Below are 25,548 nucleotides of genomic sequence, written 5' to 3' on the forward strand. Positions count from 1 at the left end.
CATGAGCTCGTTAGCAGACCTTGTACACCATGTTCAGGAGAATTAGAGAACTGTGCTGACTGGTGTTGAGCTATACATACAAAAATACATGATGAGGTAGTATAGGGCCAGATGTATCAAGCTTCAATAAGTGATAAACAACCAGCCAATCTGCTCCTTCCTGTCAAATGAAATGAAATGAAATAAAAATCAGTGACCAACTACCCCCAGTGTTGCGCGCGCAGGAGACGCTCACGCACCCCGTGGCATTAGAGCCTGCCGCCGGTCCCCCTCGCCACTCCAACACCCCCCCCCCAAACTGGGCAGCATCTCCCTGAAGCAGAAAAAAGCAGGCAGCCGCTGCCTAGCCGCCGTGAAACTGGGACGCACGTGAGAGACATGCGCGTCCCAGTCCCTATCGCCGGCGCTTGCCAGTGAAAGGGATCTGGCGAGCGCCGGGAACAGATGGAGCCGGCTCCATCTGTAGTACAATATGTTGTGAAATGCTCATTATACAACTGTCCTACATTACGATAAATAGATCGGCTGAGGAAGAATGTAGAGAGAATGTGTCGGGTAGGGAAAGAAAGAAAGAAAGAAAGAAAGTCCCGGTACCAGGAGGTCTGGTTGAGGGCTCTAATGGCCTGCTGGAAGAAGTTCCTTCTTATTCGCTCTGTTCGCCTTCAATGAGCGGTAGCGTATCCCTGATCGCAACAGAGAAAATCCAGGATCTCCTGCTTAGTGGTAAGTATGGATGGGATTATTGTATTAAATGCTGAACTATAGTCGACAAATAGCATTTTGACAGAATTCCCTCTTCTGCTGTACAGGTGGCTCAGGGCTGCATGATGGAGGAATGCAATCGCGTCCTCAGTAGATCGGGTAGGACAATACGCAAACTGTAGCGGGTCCAGGGTGGCCAGTAGAGAAGAAGTGATGAAGTCTCTGAATAGTCATTCAAAGCACTGGTCATGTTACAGGATGGATTTGAAAAATGACAGGTAGGAGCTGATTGGCTGGTTGTTTATCACTTTCCATTTTATAACTTTTTGAAGCATGATATATCTGGCACTAAGGGAGAATACCCAATAGAACTAACACATTAAAATATATAAAAATAGACTAATTGACCAATAACAATTTGTCAATGCAGCTATATTAATTGTCAAAAAAGGCACTAACTGATCTAGAATTATATGTTTCATTAGGGAGACTTACTGTACTCATATACAGTACATGTTAATAATGTTGGTAACAGAATGTCACCCTCACCACAAAAATGAACCTATGGATGCCTTATGGTATAAATACAATTTGCTTAAAGTAAGTGTCTGTTTCTGACTTTCACAATAAGTCTCTTAGGGGTCCCGTGAAAACATTTTTTGTAATACTCTAGAGCAGGGCTGGGCAACACCGGCCCTCCAGATGTTGATGAACTACACATCCCAGCATGCCTTGCATCAGTTTCAGCATGGCCACATAGCAAAACTAATGCAACGCATCCTGGGATGTTTAGTTCACTAAAACCTGGAGGGCCAGTGTTGCCCAGCCCTGCTTTAGAGCACCAGGATTTAAAAAAGTTTGGAACCCCTAAGTTAGGGTATGGTTAAGGTTAGATTTAGTGTTAGCCAAACCTCACCAATGGACAACATGGCCGACATGCCAACTGGCGGCATCGCAAAAATTTACAATTTGGAAATGTAATTACGCTCATGTCCAAATTGTGATTACGGACATATCCTAAACCTCAACCACACCCACTAAGACTGCTCGGGGTAGAGCAGTTAAAGATCCAAGAAAAACAGTGCCCTGGGCTAGTGGGAACTACCCTTAGCTGCACCAAATTAGAAAATGTCTCGAACTCCAGTAGTACAATGTAAAAGTTCATACAGTATATGACACAGGTTCTCAAACTTTGTCCTCAGGACCCCACACAGTGCATGTTTTCCAGGTCTCCTCACAGAACCACAAGTGGAAAAATTAGCTCCACCTGTGGATCTTTCAAAATGTGTCAATGAGTAATAAATGCACCTGTGTACCTGCCGAGTGACTTAGAAAATGTGAACTGTGTGGGGTCCTGAGGACTAAAGATGCCCATACACGGTCCGTTTAACGGATCCGTTTGGGACTTATAAATAGTACACATCGTATCGGATCGCATGCCTTGTGCATGCATTGTGCATGCACTGCGATCCGATATAATGTTCAGCTAGTACAAAAAGTATGTGCAGCACATACTTTTTGTACCGTACTATGTGATGCGCGGGAGCGCGCATCGCATAGTACAGAACAGAGCCGGTCCACAACGCACCGTGTATGATAATGAGAACCCCTGATACAATATATGGGATAGAGCAGAAATTAGATCTATGGTCACATATCTCCAACAACTACTGTTATTCTGCTGTCAAGGGTTTCCTGCACATCTTAGACTGCACGTGTATTTAGTAAGGATCACCTTTACCCGACCCACTTATACACTTAACTATACATGGATACCTTTATCAACAAAATAAATAAAACCCCGTTTTTGCAGAACTTTGAACAACAGTTCGTTTTTTAAGAGGGTTATCCACATTTTTGGAGTAACCCGTTTTATCCCCCGGCAATTCTATTAGGAAAATGGGACAGAAAACGGGTCTGCTTTGGCTTAACTGGATACCCCCTAAAAGGCAAAGCAATTTACCTACGATCTCAAGTAGTTAATACTGGGAACTGGACTATAGTCTCCTCCAACAAGTCTCTGAGTGTATTACATGGTAAAAGATTGTAAGCTTGTAGGGCCCTCCTACATTTTGACTGTCTCTAAATACCCTGTTTGTTGTATCACTGTCTCCTTTGTAAAGCGCAACAGAATATGCTGCGCTATATAAGAAATGGTTAATAAAATCAATCAATCATATTCCAATGCAAGATAACCTGCTTATTCCTTAAACATAGTAAAGGTTGGTCATTGTCATCCAAACACAATTATAAATTATTATATAGTATTACATCACAACCTTTATTTTGGGATAATTCATCTTCTGTGTCAAAGTATTATATTATCTAAAGAATACAAATAACTCCTACTGCAGGTCTTATTATGGGTACTTAAAAAAGATTTTTTTTAGGTTAAATGCATTTGAATTCCATACATTAGGCTCATACAGTACATACAGTCTAATCATTACTGTACCTTGTTGTGTGTTTGCAGTATCTGTGTAATCACTCTGACATGAGGATAGTATGTTTTAATTGAAGCCACTCTGAAACAAAATATAAAAAAAAAAAATAATAGATATAAAAACAATTAAAGTATGTTATGATTAGAATAACATATTTGCTGCTAAGGCAAAACGAGGGCAGTCTAGGCCAGAGTGCAGTTAAGAGCCCGGGGATTTGGGGGTTAACTTCACAGGCAATGCAGCACAGAGCAGTGTGATGATTCACAGGCAGGTTAGCATGTGGTGCAGCTGGGCCAATCAGCACCAAAAGGGGAGGCAGCTTATGCAGGGTATTTAGGGTCCAGCTCTGGGGCAGGAACTTCCTCTTGGAATCCGGATCCACACAGTGAAGCAGCACGCGAAGCTAAGTACCTTTTTGTTTACTAGGCCTGTATTCCACGCGCAGCTTCACCATGTCCGGCCGCCCCAAGAGATCCGCACCACCTCCACGGTGGTTGGCAGACGCCTTCCGCCCGCTGGTCACAGTGCCAGCGCGCGGCGGCGGGAGGGGAGGTAGCAGGACGGCCGTGACCGCGTCATCGCGGGTGTGCGCGCCGTCTCCTGCAGTGTCAGTTACTGGGGGACAGGGTTCCCCTGCGCCCAGAAGCATCTCCCCGGCTCAGCAGGGCTCTGCTGGGAGCGGGGAGCATGCAGCTTCCTCCGCACACATAGTGCGCCCAGCTGCGAGCAGCGCGGCTCGGGATAGCACTTTGGCGCCATCTGCTGGCGTACTCCCGGCAGTGCAGGCTGAGGATGCTGTGAATGTCAGCCCGCGCTCATCAGGCAGCGGGGTGAGTGCTAGTGGGGTTTTGCGCAGTGGGGGGATGGGGGGTGCCCCCCAGAACCAGTACCCCGCTGGCACAGGGGCAGGGCAGCCCGCTGCAGGTCATCACCGGGGGCCCCACATGGAGCCCTCTGCCGGTGAACACAGGGGGTCGGCGCGGCGCAGGTCAGGAGGCTCTGGCATCCCTGGCAAACATCATGGCCCCAGTAAGGGGGTCGCTCCTCCCCCTAGGCTGGGTCGGCGGCCGGGTAGATGGCGGTGCCGCTCCCTTTCAGGGTTGGCAGGCCCCGCAGCAGCAATGGCATCAGGGCCAGCAGCCCTTCCATACGGCCCCTCAGGGTTTCGCCGGGGCTCCGGCGGGTCAGGGGGGACCCCAAGGGTTTGGCCATGCCGGGTTCGGGGCGGGCCAGCAAGCCTACATGCACGCCCCCTTGCAGCAGCAGCAGCAGTGGGCATTTTCCGCCCCAAATACAGGGGGGTACTCAGGGTATCCCATGCCTAACCCACAGTATGGGCCCTACGCGGGGAGCCAGCCGGCCCCTTTCCCTTACTTCCCCCAAACAGCAGGGCCTGCTGGGGGGTTTCCCGGGGGGTATTTCGGGGGGGCATGGCAGGGTGCTGGTGCACCCAATCCTCAGGTCCCGGGAGGGCAACAGCAGTCGTTTCAGGGGGGGCCTATACACACCCCAGCATGTACCCTCAGGCTCAACAGGTCAACCAGGTTTACGCGACTGGGGGCCCGGGGAGCTCTGGTACAACAGCAGCGGGATCAGGGAGGGTGACGGGTTCAGGATATGGTCCTAACGTTGCCCCTTTATCTCCCGAGGTATCCACAGTCGGTGGGGCGAGTGTCGTGTTCGGAGGGTCGTCTCAAGAGGAAGACACAGACCGGTCCAGGAGGGCTCCTGAATCTCGGCCAGCAACCCCAGTGGGGGCTCCAGCCCCTGCCGGGGGGTCAGCACCCGCTGCCCTGCGGATCGAGACCCCGGCTTCTACGTCCAGGCCAGAAGCATCTACCTCCGCAAGGCCGGTGGTAGACCCCGTGGTTCAAGGCGAGGCTTCAGGAGACGGTGAGCATGATGATACTTCTGAGTGTGCATCCTCCTCCTCCCACTCGTCGGCTAGCAGTGACGAGTCTGGGTCCCCCAAGCGCCCGCGCAAATTTGCAAAAATGGTTGCGCGCGCGGTTGCTAAGAAAGTGGGTGGCACTAAGCGGGCTAGGAAGGAGGCAGAGCAAGAAATAGTTCCCCCGGCAGGCGATATGGTCCATTGCACCAATACCGCCGTGTCCCGGGGCCTGCGTAAGGGAGTGAAGGACAAGATCAAGAGGGGAAAGTTTGTCGACTTTTTCACGCTAACAGTCGACATGAAAAAGGATTTTGAGGCAGCCAAGGGAGCGGTAGTGAGGCGGCCTTCAAAGGCTTCCACAATTGGCTTAAGGGTTTCCTGATCTTCTCCTCATGTTACTTAAGCACACGGCCAGGTGAACACGTGAACGTCTTGCGTTACCTGTTTCTGGTGAACGAGACGTTCATGGACTAGAAGGGTCAGGCATGGCGGAATTACGATGAGAAATTCCGCCTCGCCCATGCTGGGTCCAGGGTCATGCCCATGGGCTGTAAGCACGTGGAGATATGGCTCGAGGTCATTGGGAAGGGGCAGCATAGCTCAGATAGCTCAGGCAGGAAGCCATTTCCAGCGACAAAACCCGGTTCCAAGGCCGGCGGCAAAGGGAAGTGCTTTGCATTTAATGAGGGCAAATGTGACAGGGGCGCCAAGTGCCGCTTCCGTCACGAATGCAGTAACTGCGGGGGGGGGGGGGCACCCTTCCAAATCTTGCAGGTCAGCAGGCAAGGGCGGTGACCAGGGTGACGCCGGCACTGGCGGAAAGTAAGGCCCCGTCCCCAATTGTGGTAGAAGCCCTGGCCCGCAAGTTAATGGGATACCCCAACAGGGCAGACGCACAGTTTTTATTAGATGGTTTCAGTTTCGGTTTCCCCCTCCCTATTCCCGAAGGTGTCAGAGTTTCCTTTATCAGGAATCTCAAGTCCGCCAGGGAGTTCCCCGACGTGGTCCGCCAGAAGTTTCAGGCTGAGGTGGCCCTGGGCAGGATGGCGGGCCCCTTTCAGGGGGACCCCCTGCCGGACATGTGTTTTTCCCCCCTCGGGGTGGTCCCTAAGAAGAAATACAGGGAAATACAGGTTGATACAGCACCTGTCACACCCCCACGGCGCGTCAATAAATGACGCCATCCCAGACGAGTTTTGTAGTGTGCAATACCAACTATTTGACGAGGTGCTAGACATAGTCCGCGGGTTTGGCCAGGGAGCCCTTATGGCCAAACTGGACATCGAGTCCGCGTTTAGGCTCCTCCCCTTGCACCCCAGTTCCTTCAGGTTCATGGGTTTCAGGTTGGATGGGGGCTCTTACATTGATAAGTGCCTACCGATGGGCTGTTCTGTCTCCTGCTCCTACTTCGAGAAATTCAGTACGTTCCTGCACTGGTGCATCCAGAGCACTACTGGATGTGCGGGCGTAGCCCATTACCTGGACGATTTCCTCTTTGTGGGACCAGGAGACGATGGCACATGTGCAAATATATTGTCCCGGGCGGTTTCCCTGCTGGGGGAGTTGGGGGTCCCCATAGCCGCGGACAAGACGGAGGGCCCCACCAGGGTCCTATCTTACTTAGGTATAGAAATAGACTCGGCTGCGGGGTGCTGTCACCTCCCCGAAGATAAGGTGACAAAGCTCCAGGGGTTAATTGCTGAGTGCTTGCAAAGGAAGAGGATACAGCTGAGACTATTGCAGTCCCTGCTAGGATCCTTTAATTTTGCCTGCCGCGCCATTCCCATGGGTAGGGTCTTCTGCCGCAAGCTTGAGAGGGCCACGGCGGGGGTGCGGGACCCTCACCACACGGTCAGGCTGTCGCGGGAAATGCGGGACGACCTGAAAGTGTGGTCTACATTTCTGGGGCAATTCAATAGAGAGCTGATATGGCCCACAGAACCAGAATCCAGCAAAGAGCTACAGCTCTTCACAGACGCCGCTGGCTCCACGGGATTCGGGGCTTATTTCCAAGGGGAATGGTGTGTTTCGCGGTGGCCGCAGTCATGGATTGACAGGGGTTTCACAGTCAATCTTTTACTGTTGGAGCTGTTTCCCATCATAGTATCGGTACAGCTATGGGCCACACGATTGGCGAATAGGAACATAGTGTTCTGGTGCGACAACCTGGGGGTGGTTCACGCCATTAACAATCAGAGGGCGTCTTCCCCGGAGGCAATTAGGCTACTGCGTTACCTTGTGCTCCATTGCCTGAGGAACAACATTCATTTCCGGGCTAGACATGTCCCCGGCGTAGAAAACACCATAGCGGACGCCCTGTCTAGGTTTCAGTTCGCAAAGTTTCGGGAGCTGGCTCCTGAAGCGTCACCCCTGGGGCTTAGGTGTCCAAATCTTGTATGGCAGATCATAGAATCGGCATGACGGGTTTGGCACTGCTGTCACTGGCGCCCTCCACCTGTAGGTCTTACACGGCGGCCTGGAGGGACTGGGAGGAGTTTGTCGGCACCGGACGTTTGCGGTAAGCCGGTCGAGGACCGGTTGCTCGCATTTGTCTGGGGCCATTACATAAGGGGCAGGTCAAAGTCGGCTATGGCGGCGGCTTTGGCAGGTATCGCTTTCCACGCCCGTCCTGAGAGGGGAGCGCAATCCCACAGGGTCATTTATTTTGGCAAAAACTTTAAGGGGCTGGGCAAAGCAACGGCCAGTGCCTCCTGACACTCGTCGGCCGATAGATGAGCGCATGCTGGGGGAGTTAGTGGCCTGTCTGGAAAAAGTGGCCAATAGCGCTTTCGAGGCTGCGCTGCTTAAGGTTGCTTTTTCATTTGCCTTCTTTGGGGCATTCAGGATTGGCGAATTAGTAGCTGCTAGTAAAACTGCCCAGTCTGGTCTGCGGTCGGAGGATGTGGTTCTCCATGAGGACCATGTTATGTGTAGGATTCAAAGATCCAAAACCGACCAGTTGGGGAGGGGCAGTTGGGCCACGCTGCGAGCCAGTGTGGACCAAGCCATTTGTCCCGTAGCATTAAGCAGGGACTATGTGTCCCGCAGGCCGGTTTCAGCCATGCAGTTTTTGGTTCACGCAGATGGCGTGCCCCTCACCCGGTTTCAGTTCGGGGCTGTATTTCGGCGGTGCTTAACCGACTTAGGCCTGCGGGCGCAAGAATACGGGACACACTCTTTTCGCATAGGGGCTGCAACGTGCGCAGCGGCGGCGGGGCTTCCACCTTCTGCCATACAGAGGGTCGGGAGGTGGAAGTCCTCGGCTTATAAAAAATATGTAAGATTAGATAAGATAGATAAGGTAGATAAGTTGTAGTATGCGCCTGTTGCGCCAGCCCAAAAACGTAAGTTTACAATCGGTTCTGGAACGGCTAGCGTTCGGGAATCGACGGTGTGGAGTGAATTTTTTACTTTTTCCTTCGAGGTAGAACTAATTCAATTCGGCTGTCACCAAAGTTCACCGGAGGTTTTTTAAGTTTTTCACCTCCACTTGGGCTGTATTTTGCATTCTGGTTCTGTTACAGTATAGTTTATATTGATGTTAACGTTAGGTTTCTTCTTTGTCAGCCCCTTCCCTTTCCTCACAACCTCGGGGGATAGTTTGGTTCGTGGGTCACAATTTTTGGGTGGCCAGGCATCCCATGGCCACCAAGGCTTTAGGCCTCCTACGAGCTGACTCAGTTCAGTGGTTTGGGGTTAGGGGACTCCAGTGGGGTGGGCTTTACAACCTCCTGGTCACAAAGGCCCGCCGCTCAGGGCGCCCCGACACACTAATCATACACTTAGGGGGCAACGACCTGGTTAAGAATACGGGGCTCTCCCTCATTTGCAGCATAACTACAGACCTAGAGCGCATTGCGGCCCTTTGGCCAGGGTTGCTGATAGTGTGGTCTGATATTGTCCCCCGTTTTCATTGGCGGGGCTGCAGGAATGCAGTTGCCATGGATAGGGCAAGGCGAAAGGTTAACCATGCCGTTTCCCGTAGGGTACACGCCATGGGAATAGAGCTGTACGGCATCCCACGATAGTCAGGGAGTCGGCCCATCTGTTCAGGTCAGACGGGTTCACCTGTCTGACGCGGGCATGGAGGTTTTCCTGGGGGACATCTTTTCTTGTCTAACTCAGCAATAGGGCAGGCATGTAGGTCTAGTTTGAGGGGTGGCAGGCCTGGTCCCGGGCGACCTTGTGTTATGTCTTGGGAACTTCGGCAGTGGCGAGAAGGCGCTCTCGACCAGCAGTCGGGTGAGGTGTCAGGTGGTCACCGTGCGGTATTACCCCCCCTTGCCAGGACGGTGGGCGAGTCCCGAATTGAGCGGGGACGGTGGGCACTTCCTGGAGGTGTCCGCGCCCTACCTTAGAGGGGGCGGGGAGCTGTCACGGTGCAGGCTGTACCTTACGTAAGGGGTGTGTTTGTTAGATTGGAGCGATGCAGTCGCTGCCATTGGCATACACCTCTGACTGGTGCTGGTCTCAAGTGCTTTCTTGGCCATCCCTTTGATTGACAAACAAGGGTCATACCACCTAAATAAATAACTTGACCATTTTAAACTTATGCCATGGTTGTCTGAGTCTTATTTTTAGATAAGGTGTCCACGTGAATTATTTCTAGGTATTAAGGTAAAGGTAAATACCCAAGGCAACCACCATAATCCCTTGGGCGCCTTAGGCAAAACGAGGGCAGTCTAGGCCAGAGTGCAGTTAAGAGCCCGGGGATTTGGGGGTTAACTTCACAGGCAATGCAGCACAGAGCAGTGTGATGATTCACAGGCAGGTTAGCATGTGGTGCAGCTGGGCCAATCAGCACCAAAAGGGGAGGCAGCTTATGCAGGGTATTTAGGGTCCAGCTCTGGGGCAGGAACTTCCTCTTGGAATCCGGATCCCCACCCTCCCTTCCCTTCTTTTTTCTTCTTTTCTGGTGCTCATTGCCTTCGGGCTGTCCAAACAATTGGCAAATTTAATTTCATTTTAAAAAATCGGCGAGAAGGCGCTCTCGACCAGCAGTCGGGTGAGGTGTCAGGTGGTCACCGTGCGGTATTACCCCCCCTTGCCAGGACGGTGGGCGAGTCCCGAATTGAGCGGGGACGGTGGGCACTTCCTGGAGGTGTCCGCGCCCTACCTTAGAGGGGGCGGGGAGCTGTCACGGTGCAGGCTGTACCTTACGTAAGGGGTGTGTTTGTTAGATTGGAGCGATGCAGTCGCTGCCATTGGCATACACCTCTGACTGGTGCTGGTCTCAAGTGCTTTCTTGGCCATCCCTTTGATAGACAAACAAGGGTCATACCACCTAAATAAATAACTTGACCATTTTAAACTTATGCCATGGTTGTCGAAGTCTTATTTTTAGATAAGGTGTCCACGTGAATTATTTCTAGGTATTAAGGTAAAGGTAAATACCCAAGGCAACCACCATAATCCCTTGGGCGCCTTAGGCAAAACGAGGGCAGTCTAGGCCAGAGTGCAGTTAAGAGCCCGGGGATTTGGGGGTTAACTTCACAGGCAATGCAGCACAGAGCAGTGTGATGATTCACAGGCAGGTTAGCATGTGGTGCAGCTGGGCCAATCAGCACCAAAAGGGGAGGCAGCTTATGCAGGGTATTTAGGGTCCAGCTCTGGGGCAGGAACTTCCTCTTGGAATCCGGATCCCCACCCTCCCTTCCCTTCTTTTTTCTTCTTTTCTGGTGCTCATTGCCTTCGGGCTGTCCAAACAATTAGCAAATTTAATTTCATTTTAAAAAATCGGCGAGAAGGCGCTCTCGACCAGCAGTCGGGTGAGGTGTCAGGTGGTCACCGTGTGGTATTACCCCCCCTTGCCAGGACGGTGGGCGAGTCCCGAATGGAGCGGGGACGGTGGGCACTTCCTGGAGGTGTCCGCGCCCTACCTTAGAGGGGGCGGGGAGCCGTCACGGTGCAGGCTGTACCTTACGTAAGGGGTGTGTTTGTTAGATTGGAGCGATGCAGTCGCTGCCATTGGCATACACCTCTGACTGGTGCTGGTCTCAAGTGCTTTCTTGGCCATCCCTTTGATAGACAAACAAGGGTCATACCACCTAAATAAATAACTTGACCATTTTAAACTTATGCCATGGTTGTCGGAGTCTTATTTTTAGAGAAGGTGTCCGCGTGAATTATTTCTAGGTATTAAGGTAAAGGTAAATACACAAGGCAACCAACATAATCCCTTGGGCGCCTTAAGTGGTATAAACATTAAAACCAATGCCAATGTGCTACAGTACCTTATTATTCAGCCAGCACTGCCCAAGCCAGAGTGATAACAGCTGTAGCCAGGCAACGCATCGCTGCTGTCACATGTGAAAACTGCTGTGCTAGAAGGTACTAGATCAGTGGTTCCCAACCCTGGTCCTCAAGTACCCCCAACAGTGCACATTTCCAGGTCTCCACACAGAATCACAAATAACATAATTAGCTCCACCTGTGGATCTTTTAAAATGTGTCTGAATCAGGGTTGCCGACCCTCCCGGAATGGCCGGGAGTCTCCCAAAAATCGGGTACCCCTCCCGGCCCCCCGGAAGGGTGGGCAGCCCTCCCGGATTCAGGGGGGGACCCCCCCCCCTGTGCCCCTGATCGTGGCATTAAATGCCGCGATCGCTGCATTTAAATGGCGCAATCCGCGGGTCTCAGAGGAGTGGGCGGAGCTAAAATGGCAAAATCGCGTAATTTTAGCCCCGTCCCCTCCACGGAGATCCGTGAATTCAACAGTTTAACATAATGGGGGCGGGGCTTAGTGACGTCGCGCTCGAGCCCCGCCCCCCGAGCAGCTGCTGAAACTCTCCCGGAGAGGACAAAATTAAAGTCGGCAACCCTGGTCTGAATAATGAGTGCACCTGTTGGGTGACCTGGAAAACGTGCACTGTTGGGGGGGTATGGATCGTTTTGTCTACAGTACTTTGGTCGACAGTCATTAGGTCGACACCGTGGGGTCGACAGGGGGGAAGGTCGACAGGGTTCTAGGTCGACATGGGTCAATGTCGACAGGTGTTTAGGTCGACATTGGGCAATGTCAACATGGGGCAAGGTCGACAGGTCGTTAGGTCGACATGGGTTTTTTCACAGTTTTTTTACCCGAATGTCAACACAGTCGACATGGACACAGTTGGAAGTGAACCCGCAGCCCATCGCATCGCTCGCTTCGCTCGATATGCTTCGGGCACAGTGCCTCCCTGCGCTCGGCACACTATTTTATTCTCCCACCACGCCCTAGTGCAGTGGTTCCCAACCCTGGTCCTCAAGTACCCCCAACAGTGCACGTTGCAAGATCACAGGTGGAGCTAATTATAGCACTTGTGATTCTGTGTGGAGACCTGCAAAACATGCACTGTTGGGGGTACTTGAGGACCAGGCAGGGCCGGTGCAAGGCACCGGAGCGCCCCAGGCGAGTCCGGGTGGGGACGCCCCGGTGCCGGGGGGTGGGGGCGGTGGTGGTGGGGTACCTGTGTAAAAAACTTGCGTCGCCGGCGTCCCTGCATTGCTGGAGCGGGCAGGGGTGTCCGTGCCGTGGGGGTACCTGCTGTCATTGTGTATAAAGCTAACAGAAAAAACGGTGAACCGAAATCTGAGCGCTAAAGTTCTGCAGGTGGGTGTGGAAAGCGTGTGGTAACCCCGTACCACCAAGACAATATGTTCAAAGGTTGATGTGTACAAGACACATCTATTGCATTCCAAAGACCTTCCTGCGAACTTGAAAGTAGGTGGATAAAAAGTAACGTCCCTATATTAGGAGAAACGTTCCTCTTCTCCGCCTCAAGGTCTATCAGCAAGTTCCCAAAGCTGGATATACGGATAGAAAGTAACGTCCCTGTATCACCAAGAAAGCTCCTCTTCTCCGCCTCAGGGGAAGTGGGATAGACTTCACCAGTGTGAATTCCTGTCTCACAAATATCGGACAAAGTGTGCACCCTGCACCACACCTTTAGAGTATTTAAAGAGGTACCCTACGTCCCTTATCAGGGATAGGCGTCTCCTCTTCTCCGAGTTGGTCTTATATCGTCATATACTGGGTTATACCACAATCCCTCTTTTTTCCATATGCATAGCCGAGGGTCAGGATACCATATAGGAATGAAATATAATCGGATATAGTGTAATACAATCTCATTTATTTAAACACACAATAAACTAGTAGGACAAAGAAATGTAAGAACATGTACAAATACTATCGTTGAATAGTAAAAACAGCCGTATGAGGGGATTCAAAGATTACCAGAACAGGTGGAGAACTTGATGGAAAAAAGTTCTCAAACAAGCATGGAGGGTCGGAGTCCCGGAAACTCCTTTACTTCAGGCAAGTCGAACACCCTTAGTAGTTCTGGCAGTCAGGTCCCCAAGACGGTGGTAGAAATCCGACGCGTTTCAACCGCCTGCTGCGGTCTTTATCAAGGATGTAGTAATGGGTTGTCCTTTTCCCTATTTATGAACGTAGGTGGCCAATCAAGGAGGTGTATACACTCGCGCCAAAAACTCTGTTGCGAGCGGCGGAAGTTGTCATCACAATTACCGCCCAACTTCCGTCCTCTCGTGTGTGTAGCGCCTATGCCACACTTCCGGTTATTTCTTCAAACGTTACGCTAGTGCCGGAGGTGTCAATGTTGATTCGGCCCCACTTCCGTCCTGTCTCGCGTGTTGCATCTTTGCCACACTTCCGTTCAGACGTTATGCCGATGTCTGGAGATATTCTGTCTATTCCATACTGCATTGATGGCGGAATTTTATGCGGCATATGTGTAGACGAGCTAAAGGTGCCGTCTATATAGAATCCATTCCTCCAGACAATAATTTATAGGCATTCATAAAAGAAGGGGAGAGAAGGGGGGACATATTAGGATACAATCAATGTGCAATATATATATATATATATATATATATATATATATATATATATATATATATATATAAAAACACTTGAATATGAATGTTAAAATATAAAGCGATAAAAATAGTAAAAGGATTTTAAGTAAAAATACAATAAAAATAAAGACTTAGAGGTATGAAAAAAGACTATAAAAACCATTTAATTTCAAAGTCTTTGTTGAGACCATTGGGGAGTAGTGTGTTTAGATTAAAAATACATTTAATTTCTTCTTTCGCCAATTGTGATCCTTTATTCTTTTTTCTTGGGTCATCTTTGATCTCTTTGATGCCCAGAAATCTAACAATATGATTGGGATTGGAATCATGAACTGTTTTAAAATGGTGTGACAAACTGTGTGATTCAAGACCTTTCTTTATGTTGTTTAAATGTTCCGTAATCCGAGTTTTGAGTGGTCTTGATGTGCGACCTATGTAAAACAGATTACAATCGCACTCACACAGATGTGGCTTATGTAGAGGCTGTCAAACAATTAAAAGCAACGGACACTCTAAAACAACCGATGTGACAATTAATAGAAATCTTTTTAAAATAGAAAATTTTATCACATGCAATACCCCTAATGTCGTGTACGCCATTTAGTGCGATTGTAATCTGTTTTACATAGGTCGCACATCAAGACCACTCAAAACTCGGATTACGGAACATTTAAACAACATAAAGAAAGGTCTTGAATCACACAGTTTGTCACACCATTTTAAAACAGTTCATGATTCCAATCCCAATCATATTGTTAGATTTCTGGGCATCAAAGAGATCAAAGATGACCCAAGAAAAAAGAATAAAGGATCACAATTGGCGAAAGAAGAAATGAAATGTATTTTTAATCTAAACACACTACTCCCCAATGGTCTCAACAAAGACTTTGAAATTAAATGGTTTTTATAGTCTTTTTTCATACCTCTAAGTCTTTATTTTTATTGTATTTTTACTTAAAATCCTTTTACTATTTTTATCGCTTTATATTTTAACATTCATATTCAAGTGTTTTTATATATATATATATATATATTGCACATTGATTGTATCCTAATATGTCCCCCCTTCTCTCCCCTTCTTTTATGAATGCCTATAAATTATTGTCTGGAGGAATGGATTCTATATAGACGGCACCTTTAGCTCGTCTACACATATGCCGCATAAAATTCCGCCATCAATGCAGTATGGAATAGACAGAATATCTCCAGACATCGGCATAACGTCTGAACGGAAGTGTGGCAAAGATGCAACACGCGAGACAGGACGGAAGTGGGGCCGAATCAACATTGACACCTCCGGCACTAGCGTAACGTTTGAAGAAATAACCGGAAGTGTGGCATAGGCGCTACACACACGAGAGGACGGAAGTGGGGCGGTAATTGTGATGACAACTTCCGCCGCTCGCAACGGAGTTTTTGGCGCGAGTGTATACACCTCCTTGATTGGCCACCTACGTTCATAAATAGGGAAAAGGACAACCCATTACTACATCCTTGATAAAGACCGCAGCAGGCGGTTGAAACGCGTCGGATTTCTACCACCATCTTGGGGACCTGACTGCCAGAACTACTAAGGGTGTTCGACTTGCCTGAAGTAAAGGAGTTTCCGGGACTCCGACCCTCCATGCTTGTTTGAGAACTTTTTTCCATCAAGTTCTCCACCTGTTCTGGTAATCTTTGAATCCCCTCATACGGCTGTTTTTACTATTCAACGATAGTATTTGTACATGTTCTTACATTTCTTTGTCCTACTAGTTTATTGTGTGTTTAAATAAATGAGATTGTATTACACTATATCCGATTATATTTCATTCCTATATGGTATCCTGACCCTCGGCTATGCATATGGAAAAAAGAGGGATTGTGGTATAACCCAGTATATGACGATATAAGACCAACTCGGAGAAGAGGAGACGCCTATCCCTGATAAGGGACGTAGGGTACCTCTTTAAATACTTTAAAGGTGTGGTGCCGGGTGCACACTTTGTCCGATATTTGTGAGACAGGAATTCACACTGGTGAAGTCTATCCCACTTCCCCTGAGGCGGAGAAGAGGAGCTTTCTTGGTGATACAGGGACGTTACTTTCTATCCGTATATCCAGCTTTGGGAACTTGCTGATAGACCTTGAGGCGGAGAAGAGGAACGTTTCTCCTAATATAGGGACGTTACTTTTTATCCACCTACTTTCAAGTTCGCAGGAAGGTCTTTGGAATGCAATAGATGTGTCTTGTACACATCAACCTTTGAACATATTGTCTTGGTGGTACGGGGTTACCACACGCTTTCCACACCCACCTGCAGAACTTTAGCGCTCAGATTTCGGTTCACCGTTTTTTCTGTTTCCATTATTTACTTTCCCCATAGGAGAACCGATATATCCCAGCAGCTACGATGTTTAAATACAGAGAAAAAAGAGAAACATTACTAGGCCATATCTTTTGTAATGAAGTTGAAAGCTCCGAACTAATAGATGAAAACCTAGAAAGCATCATGAGGAAACTAGAAAAAGTCCTTATTAAAGAGAATAAGATATGGTGGGAAGTCGTCACCCTTGAAAAGTATCTGGCCCACGACATAAATTCCCAAAGGTTTAATTATTGATAAACAAGCATCTTTTGAAATAGCTACCGAAAAATTTAAAGACGACTGGGACAAGATAACACATAGTTGTTCCATTCGCCTCATCACACTGATTGTTGAAGAACGTAGGAAACAATTAGTGGTTTTAGATGAGGAAATTAAGAAATATAGGGAGCTCATCAATCCTTTCTCAGATCTCCCTGAGTACACTGAGTATGAAAAAAGGATTGAGGAAAATATCAAAAGACTTGCTAAACCAATGATAGATCGTAAACTCAGGAAATTCATTAGAGACAAAAAAGAGATCACTGCCACGGAAACATCAAATCCGATTCCATCATGTGACTGTAGGATACAAAAACCTATGGTTAACATGAGATTTCCTGAACATAAACCTAGGAAAACATATCAAAGAAACATAAGAGATAATATAGATTCTCATAGGTATCACAATGACCATACTCATACCAATAGAGACATACTGTATGTCAGGAATCCACCACTCCCAACAGGTGGAATCACCAAACAAATAGATTCGGGAACAACCATCCCCAATACAATCATTATAGGAGACCTGAAGAAGGAGGGCATGAAAACTATAGGCAGTCTGATAATAGGAGACAAAACAATAGAAATAGAACAAGCCCTTATAAAATTCCCCAACATAGACATTACAGAGAAACCAAAAACGATCAAAAGTGGGATTACCCAAGAAGACCATTTAGGAGACGTATTAATTTTAATGACCAGCCAGAATCGCCACTTAATACTCAAAATAGATATTCCCCCTTACAACGAGACTCCAACAGAACCCGTTTTTTAGAGAGGGGAACCGACCAACGCCATATAAAATAATAACATACAAAAATAAAACACGAAGAGGTAAAAGAGGCGGCAACCCCAAGAAAAGAAAGATCCATAACAACAAAAAAAGAACTAAAAAACGGAAACGGATCATCGGCAACCCTCCACAAACCAATGAGAATACTGATGATATACCACTAGAAGAAAACTCTTTGAATAAAGTAAAAATATTCAATTTGAGTAAATATGCTCATTCCCCAGTAGAGGTCTCAGTGCTCGAAAAAGGACTAAAATACGCTCCGACAGCCAATCTTAATAAATTTGAGTGTTTTGTAGACGTACATAAATTTGTACGCAAGCTTTGTCTCAAAAAATTCTTTTTTAATAAAAAGGACACTGAAACAGAAACTGAAGAGCCCATTACCACTAGTCAATTCAAACCAAAGTCCATATTTTACCCAGTCCACATGAAGGGAAACTTTATCGAAACTTTAGTGCCCTGGTAATAGAGGATATTAAAAAAGTTACAACAAAAAATACCCAATATAATTTAACAAAAAAAGAAAGACAGGCCCTCAAAGAACTCAGCGTAAATAAAGAAATAATTGTCAAGCCAGCCGATAAAGGCGGTGGAGTGGTGGTTCTAGACAAAGAGTGGTACATAAATGAGGTCACCAAACACCTGGGAGATCAGGAAACCTACCTTAAAATCAGATCAGATCCCACCGCTAAAATACAGGAAAAAATCATCTTGTTATTAAACAAATATAAAAATTTAGAGATCATTAATGAAAAAGAATTTAAATTCCTTAACATACAAGAACCAACAGTACCTGTTATATATTTACTACCCAAAATCCATAAAAATCCAATATGTCCTCCCGGACGCCCTATAGTGTCCGGGATTAACTCAATCACTGCCAATTTATCCGAATTCACTGATCATTTTCTACAGCCACTTGTACAAACCAATCGTTCCCACCTTAAAGATACTTGTAGCCTCCTGAATCTCCTTCCTACAGTCCAGTGGGAGACGGGTTACTATCTAGTAACCGCGGATGTCAAATCTCTCTATTCCATTATCCGGCACGATAAGGGGATCAGAGCTACTACCAAGTATCTAGAAAGAAGCAACCTTGATCCCCACCTACAGCGGCTTCTCATTGAAAGCATAGACTTAATCCTTAACAACAACTACTTCATGTTTGAAGGGAATTATTATACTCAGAAGGTAGGGACCGCGATGGGTACCAGATTCGCTCCAAGCTATGCCAATATCTTCATGGGACTCTGGGAGGAGGAACATGTGTGGAGCGGGCATGGCTTTGGGGCGAATCTGGTATCCTGGTCACGCTATATAGACGATATTGTCTTTATATGGAAGGGGACCAAACCCGATCTGGAAGCCTTTTGTGAACATTTAAATCAGAATGACAATAACATTGAATTGACATTTAACATCAGTCAATCCAGCATTGACTTTCTAGATATCACCATCTACGATAATAACGGACTCCTGGGAACTAAGACCTATACCAAACCCACAGATTGTCTATCATATATACAAAAAAATAGCTGCCACCACAACACCTGGCTCAATGCTATCCCGGGTGGACAATTTAAGCGCCTGAGACGCAACTGTTCTGAGATATCTTCTTATAAACAACAGGCAGAAAAAATGGCAGAGAGATTCATCCAGAGTGGATATACTACAGAGACCATCTCCATAACACAAAAAGAAACTGAAGAGATGGAAAGGAGAATCCTTTTGGAACCAAAATCTAAAGAAGTACCAGTACAGGGGGATGGAGATTTCCAACTGGCTTTAATGCCCAACACAAAACCATTGAAAAGTCATTTAGGAAGAACTGGAAAATCCTTTTAAAAGATCCAGTCATAGGTACCCACCTCCCAAAAAAGCCGAAATTCATATACAAAAAGGCACCGAATATTAAAAATAAACTGGTGAGGAGCGCCCTAAACACAGTCAATCTTAGTGGTAGAGTCCGAACAAAGGACTTCCACAGATGTGGCTTATGTAGAGGCTGTCAAACAATTAAAAGCAACGGACACTCTAAAACAACCGATGTGACAATTAATAGAAATCTTTTTAAAATAGAAAATTTTATCACATGCAATACCCCTAATGTCGTGTACGCTATTGAGTGCGATTGTAATCTGTTTTACATAGGTCGCACATCAAGACCACTCAAAACTCGGATTACGGAACATTTAAACAACATAAAGAAAGGTCTTGAATCACACAGTTTGTCACACCATTTTAAAACAGTTCATGATTCCAATCCCAATCATATTGTTAGATTTCTGGGCATCAAAGAGATCAAAGAAGACCCAAGAAAAAAGAATAAAGGATCACAATTGGCGAAAGAAGAAATGAAATGTATTTTTAATCTAAACACACTACTCCCCAATGGTCTCAACAAAGACTTTGAAATTAAATGGTTTTTATAGTCTTATTTCATACCTCTAAGTCTTTATTTTTATTGTATTTTTACTTAAAATCCTTTTACTATTTTTATCGCTTTATATTTTAACATTCATATTCAAGTGTTTTTATATATATATATATTGCACATTGATTGTATCCTAATATGTCCCCCCCTTCTCTCCCCTTCTTTTATGAATGCCTATAAATTATTGTCTGGAGGAATGGATTCTATATAGACGGCACCTTTAGCTCGTCTACACATATGCCGCATAAAATTCCGCCATCAATGCAGTATGGAATAGACAGAATATCTCCAGACATCGGCATAACGTCTGAACGGAAGTGTGGCAAAGATGCAACACGCGAGACAGGACGGAAGTGGGGCCGAATCAACATTGACACCTCCGGCACTAGCGTAACGTTTGAAGAAATAACCGGAAGTGTGGCATAGGCGCTACACACACGAGAGGACGGAAGTGGGGCGGTAATTGTGATGACAACTTCCGCCGCTCGCAATGGAGTTTTTGGCGCGAGTGTATACACCTCCTTGATTGGCCACCTACGTTCATAAATAGGGAAAAGGACAACCCATTACTCCATCCTTGATAAAGACCGCAGCAGGCGGTTGAAACGCGTCGGATTTCTACCACCGTCTTGGGGACCTGACTGCCAGAACTACTAAGGGTGTTCGACTTGCCTGAAGTAAAGGAGTTTCCGGGACTCCGACCCTCCATGCTTGTTTGAGAACTTTTTTCCATCAAGTTCTCCACCTGTTCTGGTAATCTTTGAATCCCCTCATACGGCTGTTTTTACTATTCAACGATAGTATTTGTACATGTTCTTACATTTCTTTGTCCTACTAGTTTATTGTGTGTTTAAATAAATGAGATTGTATTACACTATATCCGATTATATTTCATTCCTATATGGTATCCTGACCCTCGGCTATGCATATGGAAAAAAGAGGGATTGTGGTATAACCCAGTATATGACGATATAAGACCAACTCGGAGAAGGAGACGCCTATCCCTGATAAGGGACGTAGGGTACCTCTTTAAATACTCTAAAGGTGTGGTGCAGGGTGCACACTTTGTCCGATATTTGTGAGACAGGAATTCACACTGGTGAAGTCTATCCCACTTCGACTGAGGCGGAGAAGAGGAGCTTTCTTGGTGATACAGGGACGTTACTTTCTATCCGTATATCCAGCTTTGGGAACTTGCTGATAGACCTTGAGGCGGAGAAGAGGAACGTTTCTCCTAATATAGGGACGTTACTTTTTATCCACCTACTTTCAAGTTCGCAGGAAGGTCTTTGGAATGCAATAGATGTGTCTTGTACACATCAACCTTTGAACATTGTGTATAAAGCTGGTGGCGGCCGGCGGGGTCCCTGCAGTGAATAGAAAATAACTAGCGCTTTCCGCTGCCGCGCGCATAGCGCTACTTATTTTCTATTCACTGCAGGGACCCCGCCGGCCGCCGCCAGCTTTATACACAATGACAGCGCCGCAGGTACCCCCACGGCACGGATACCCCTGCCCGCTCCAGCACTGCAGGGACGCCGGCGCAGCACGTTTTTTTTACACAGTTCGCTAACCCTCCGTGCTGGGGGTGAGGGGCGAACTGCTGCCCTCCAGGTGCCGGCGCCCTAGGCAAATGCCTAGAGCTGCCTAGTGGTGGCGCCGGCCCTGGGACCAGGGTTGGGAACCACTGCCCTAGTGGATGGTAGGGCTTGAAATACCGCCTGTCGGCACATGTCGGCTCAAAAAAACAGTGAAAAAACCTGTCGACCTAACCCATGTTGACTTAAACACCTGTCGACCTTGACCCATGTCGACCTAGTACCCTGTTGACCTTCCCCCCTGTCGACCCAACAGTGTCGACCTAATGACTGTCGACCAAGTGTGGTCGACAATACGACCGTATGCCTGTTGGGGGTACTTGAGGACCAGGGTTGGGAACCACTGCACTAGATAAATAACTACAATCTGATTGGTTCCTATGGCCAAAATCTCCACTTCTCCAAACCCACACTTAATGCCATGTTTACATGGCATGTGTGAACTACACGGCATTTACCCGGCATTTAAATGCCGGGAGCGGCAGCGGCGGACCCCTATTCTCACTGCTAGGCAAATTCCCGGTTGAAACAGTTCTACCCAGTAATTTGCCTTTTAACACAGGTTTTTTTGCAGTGTGAACGAGTCAACCCGTGTCTGCATACCCAGATCTCAAACACGGGTAAAAAGAAGGCTTTTACCCGTGTATAAGATCTGGGTATGCACACAGTTCACACTGCAAAAAATAAATGCTAGACTCTGTAATTTGCTTTGCAGTGAGAACGGGGTATTAGTAATTATACCTCTATGAGCGCCGCCTTAAGTGGCTTCTCTCTCTGGTCAAAGTAATGTGAAAAAAATAGTACAAATACATAAGCCCTTACATTAAATCAAGGGACAAAACACGTCCCACCCCCAAAGTGCACAATAGACAAATCCAGTTCAATCAAATCCCATCTCATTCGGTCTATTCTTACCTAGTGTACTTCCAACCACGCCCACTGTTTAGTGATGCTTACACTGTAGGCGCATTAGCTCTGCGGTAATGCATCTCTGCAAATACTTAAATGTTGCTAGAATATAGTATTTACATGTTATGCATCAGTTATATCAATATAGGTTTCAAGTTTTCTATATAATAGATGTATGAACATCATAACAACACAAACAAAATACATTTTGTCCCATGTATATGAACGTTTATATTAGGAGTGTAAATAATAATGTGAGATGGGCCATTCTATACATATTGCACTTACAATATTGTGTGACACAAATCCACATATACAGACATCTATAGGAGGAGAAGGGAGTCTTACCTCCTGATGTTTGTGGCATCTTCAAGTTCTGGGTTTGAACAACATCTGTTAGCGAACACCAGGACAGCATCCACGTTCTCCATCTGTTAGTATGATATGGAGAAGAACGTTTTTTTATGGAGAAGAACGTTTTTATTATCCCTCATCACTCATAGAATAAGAATGTTGTTGTTGTGTGAATTCTGCACCCGTCACCCACATTCTGCATATTTACTAAATGTGTGCTAAATAAATGAAACCTATGCCTTTACTTGTGCAAGTGATAATTAATATTATACGTCCACTTTATAATGGGCCAATGCTTCTCCTCACCTTTATGGGGGGAGTTCAGGTGTTTTGCATGGCATCGGCAACGAGATGGCATCCGGTGGAGCAATTTAAGTATTACTCCATTCGAGCATGCAAAGCCACTGGCGGTGTTGTGGCATGTGTTGACATGCATTATCACAGCACTAAGATGTAATTTATAGAAATAAAACTTGTGCTGTAAGACTAGGGCGCCTTCATCATGTTAATTATTAGGAGATGGGTGGCCCCAATAATTATGTATCCAATTCCCTGCAAGTAGCAGCAGAGTATACAAAATGACCTGAGAAATGAATTGCTGTTCCAGTGTGTGCACAGGTGAAGCTATGCCCACGATAACTTTCTCCTCTAGTTACGTAGCGGTGGAACTATGCACTGCCAAGTCTGACATAGCAGTGCTACTGTGCATGTGTGACTGTGGGCAGGAGAAGCCAAAGAGCGGAGGAATCAAATGGATCCCCTGCACAACCCTGTAAAATACGGAAAATGTTCCTGCAAACAAACTTTGAAAATTTGAATGAAGAACCCCATACTAGTGTATTGGCATACTAGGGTATGGGGACAACGGGCCAGTTCGGGACAAAAAGGTAAGCAGGAGAAACTGTATCAGAGATATCTCCTGCATGACCTTTAAAATGTCACTGGCCCTGATATTTCTTTTCTACAAAAGTAGGTGAAAATTTTAAATTTCAACTATGTCTGCAGTAATTAAAGGATGATGAGTAGATGAGTATAAAGTAGAGAGGATATTGTAGAGATACATTGGGGAGTATTCAGTTAGCTATGGGGTTCCCCCTGGGGCTAATTGACAGCAGAACTCCTCATGGTACAGGGCAGGGAGATGCTATATATACTGTATATAAGAATATTGATTCACATGCAGAAACCCAAGGATGCTGCATAAACTGTGCAATCAAGGTGTGTTTTCCAAGCATGACCTACTTTTATGGGGTTTTCCAAGGACTAAGCTGAGGGGTATAGTCTGTCTGCCAGGACTCAAAAAAAATGGCATTAAATTCTTATTGAATATCTCTGTCCGGCAATTAGTGGTGGGGTTTAATGATGACCACCCATTGAGTATCACCAATAACGCTTATAAAATAGGAAAATCTGATCACATAGCTGGTGCTTTCCATTAATTACCTACAGATGGAGCCGGCTTTATCTTTGCCCGGCGCTCGCCAGAGACTCCTCTCTGGCGTGCGCTGGCGATAGACTGGGCAGCGTCTCCCTGCCCATCTCCGCTTCAGTTTGGGGGGGGGGGGGGGGGTCGGGCGGTGAGGGGGACCGTTGGCGACAGCGGGGGGGGGAGGCAGCGGGGAGATCACTATCTCCTAGCTGGCAATCCAGTGGCCCTCTGAAATACAGTTGCTTTCTGGCTTCAGTATGTTGTAGCACTTAAGCCTAAACAGCGATTAATAAGAGCGATGTTTCTTTGTCAATGTTTCCATTTATTTTTTTCCAATTTGAAAACAGAGTATGCTCCATTGAAAATTATCTTCTGAAAGGTGCTAAATAAATATGGGCAACATTCCATCGTCAATAGAACTCTTCTTAGTAAATTGACCCCACAATGTCTAAAGAAAACCAAGTAAACTAATTGAATAAAGTATATATAAAAAGGTAAATGTTGTGCTGGTTTTTAGAAGTGCTTAGTTCTTTTTTTAGGGGTTAAATAGACGACAGATTATTTTAATGGGATACGGTCACAAAATCACCAAGTGTTAGGTCAACCATTGAAGGTTGACATGCATGAAGGTCGACATGAATTAGGTGGACATGGTCGTTAAGTTGACACAAGCATTATGTTGACATGGGGAACCTTCAGTCATGTCGACCTTCAGTATCTTGGAATGCTTGGAGACCTAATGTATGTCTATCTAATGATCCCATTCCAATTTGACACTGTTCACAGAACTATAAAACTGTAAAATAAAATATGCCATGTCAGTACTTCAGTCAGTATACCCTGTGTGAGGACAACTGATGCAATCAGTGAGGGGAATGGGAGAATACAGTAGGTCTTTCTATCTACACTCTCATTATTTAACATAACTCACAAATGGAAGTCTCACCTTGACTCTGACCAAGTCTTTGTAGTTCAGTACAGATCCATGGAAAAATGTGGTTTGAATGTTGCATTTTAACAAAGCTTCTAAATCAAGAGTGGGTAGGATTCTAAAATAAAAAGAAAGACCATATGTTGGAGGATCTGGAACTTTGAACACGGATGTAAAGGGGCATAAACACGTAGAGAGATGTATGCTAAGCGATTTTGCTAAGCTATTTAGGGTAGGTGAATTCCCTGTGTCCAGATCGCCCATGGAGACCACATACATATGCAGTGATTTGATTTGTGCCCCCCAAAAAAAGGACAGGGTAGTGGTTCAGAATGCGAGATCTCAATCGAAATCGCTCGTTCTGTATGTACAGAGCAATTTGCAGTCACATGATAAGTAATTTGACTAGATTTTGACTGCTTACACTGACTTAATGGGCAATATTTAATAGAGTGCGACTTTTAGACTTTTGCGATTTTTTTTTTAAAAGTCAGAATTTGCACATTTTCTGAAAATCGCACATTTAATAGGATGTGAATTGCGCAAAAAAAAAATCGCACATTTTGGC

At 46.5% G+C, this 25,548-nt stretch overlaps 1 protein-coding gene across 3 annotated transcripts in view; it reads right to left on the reverse strand.

The window, feature by feature from the left end:
* The window catches only part of KCNU1 (potassium calcium-activated channel subfamily U member 1), a 212,969-nt gene that overhangs the window by 135,389 nt on the left and 52,032 nt on the right, over positions 1-25,548 (reverse strand). For all 3 annotated transcript variants that reach the window (XM_083184484.1, XM_083184483.1, XM_083184485.1), the window contains 3 exons: positions 24,996-25,098; positions 22,615-22,697; positions 3,158-3,227 (listed from right to left, as the gene is read on the reverse strand). In XM_083184484.1, the coding sequence (XP_083040610.1) occupies positions 3,158-3,227; positions 22,615-22,697; positions 24,996-25,098 (256 nt within the window). The remainder of the gene's footprint in view (positions 1-3,157; positions 3,228-22,614; positions 22,698-24,995; positions 25,099-25,548) is intronic.

Source organism: Crinia signifera, chromosome 4 (genome assembly GCF_055691185.1).
Source record: "Crinia signifera chromosome 4, ASM5569118v1, whole genome shotgun sequence".
Classification (NCBI taxonomy): Eukaryota; Metazoa; Chordata; class Amphibia; order Anura; family Myobatrachidae; genus Crinia; species Crinia signifera.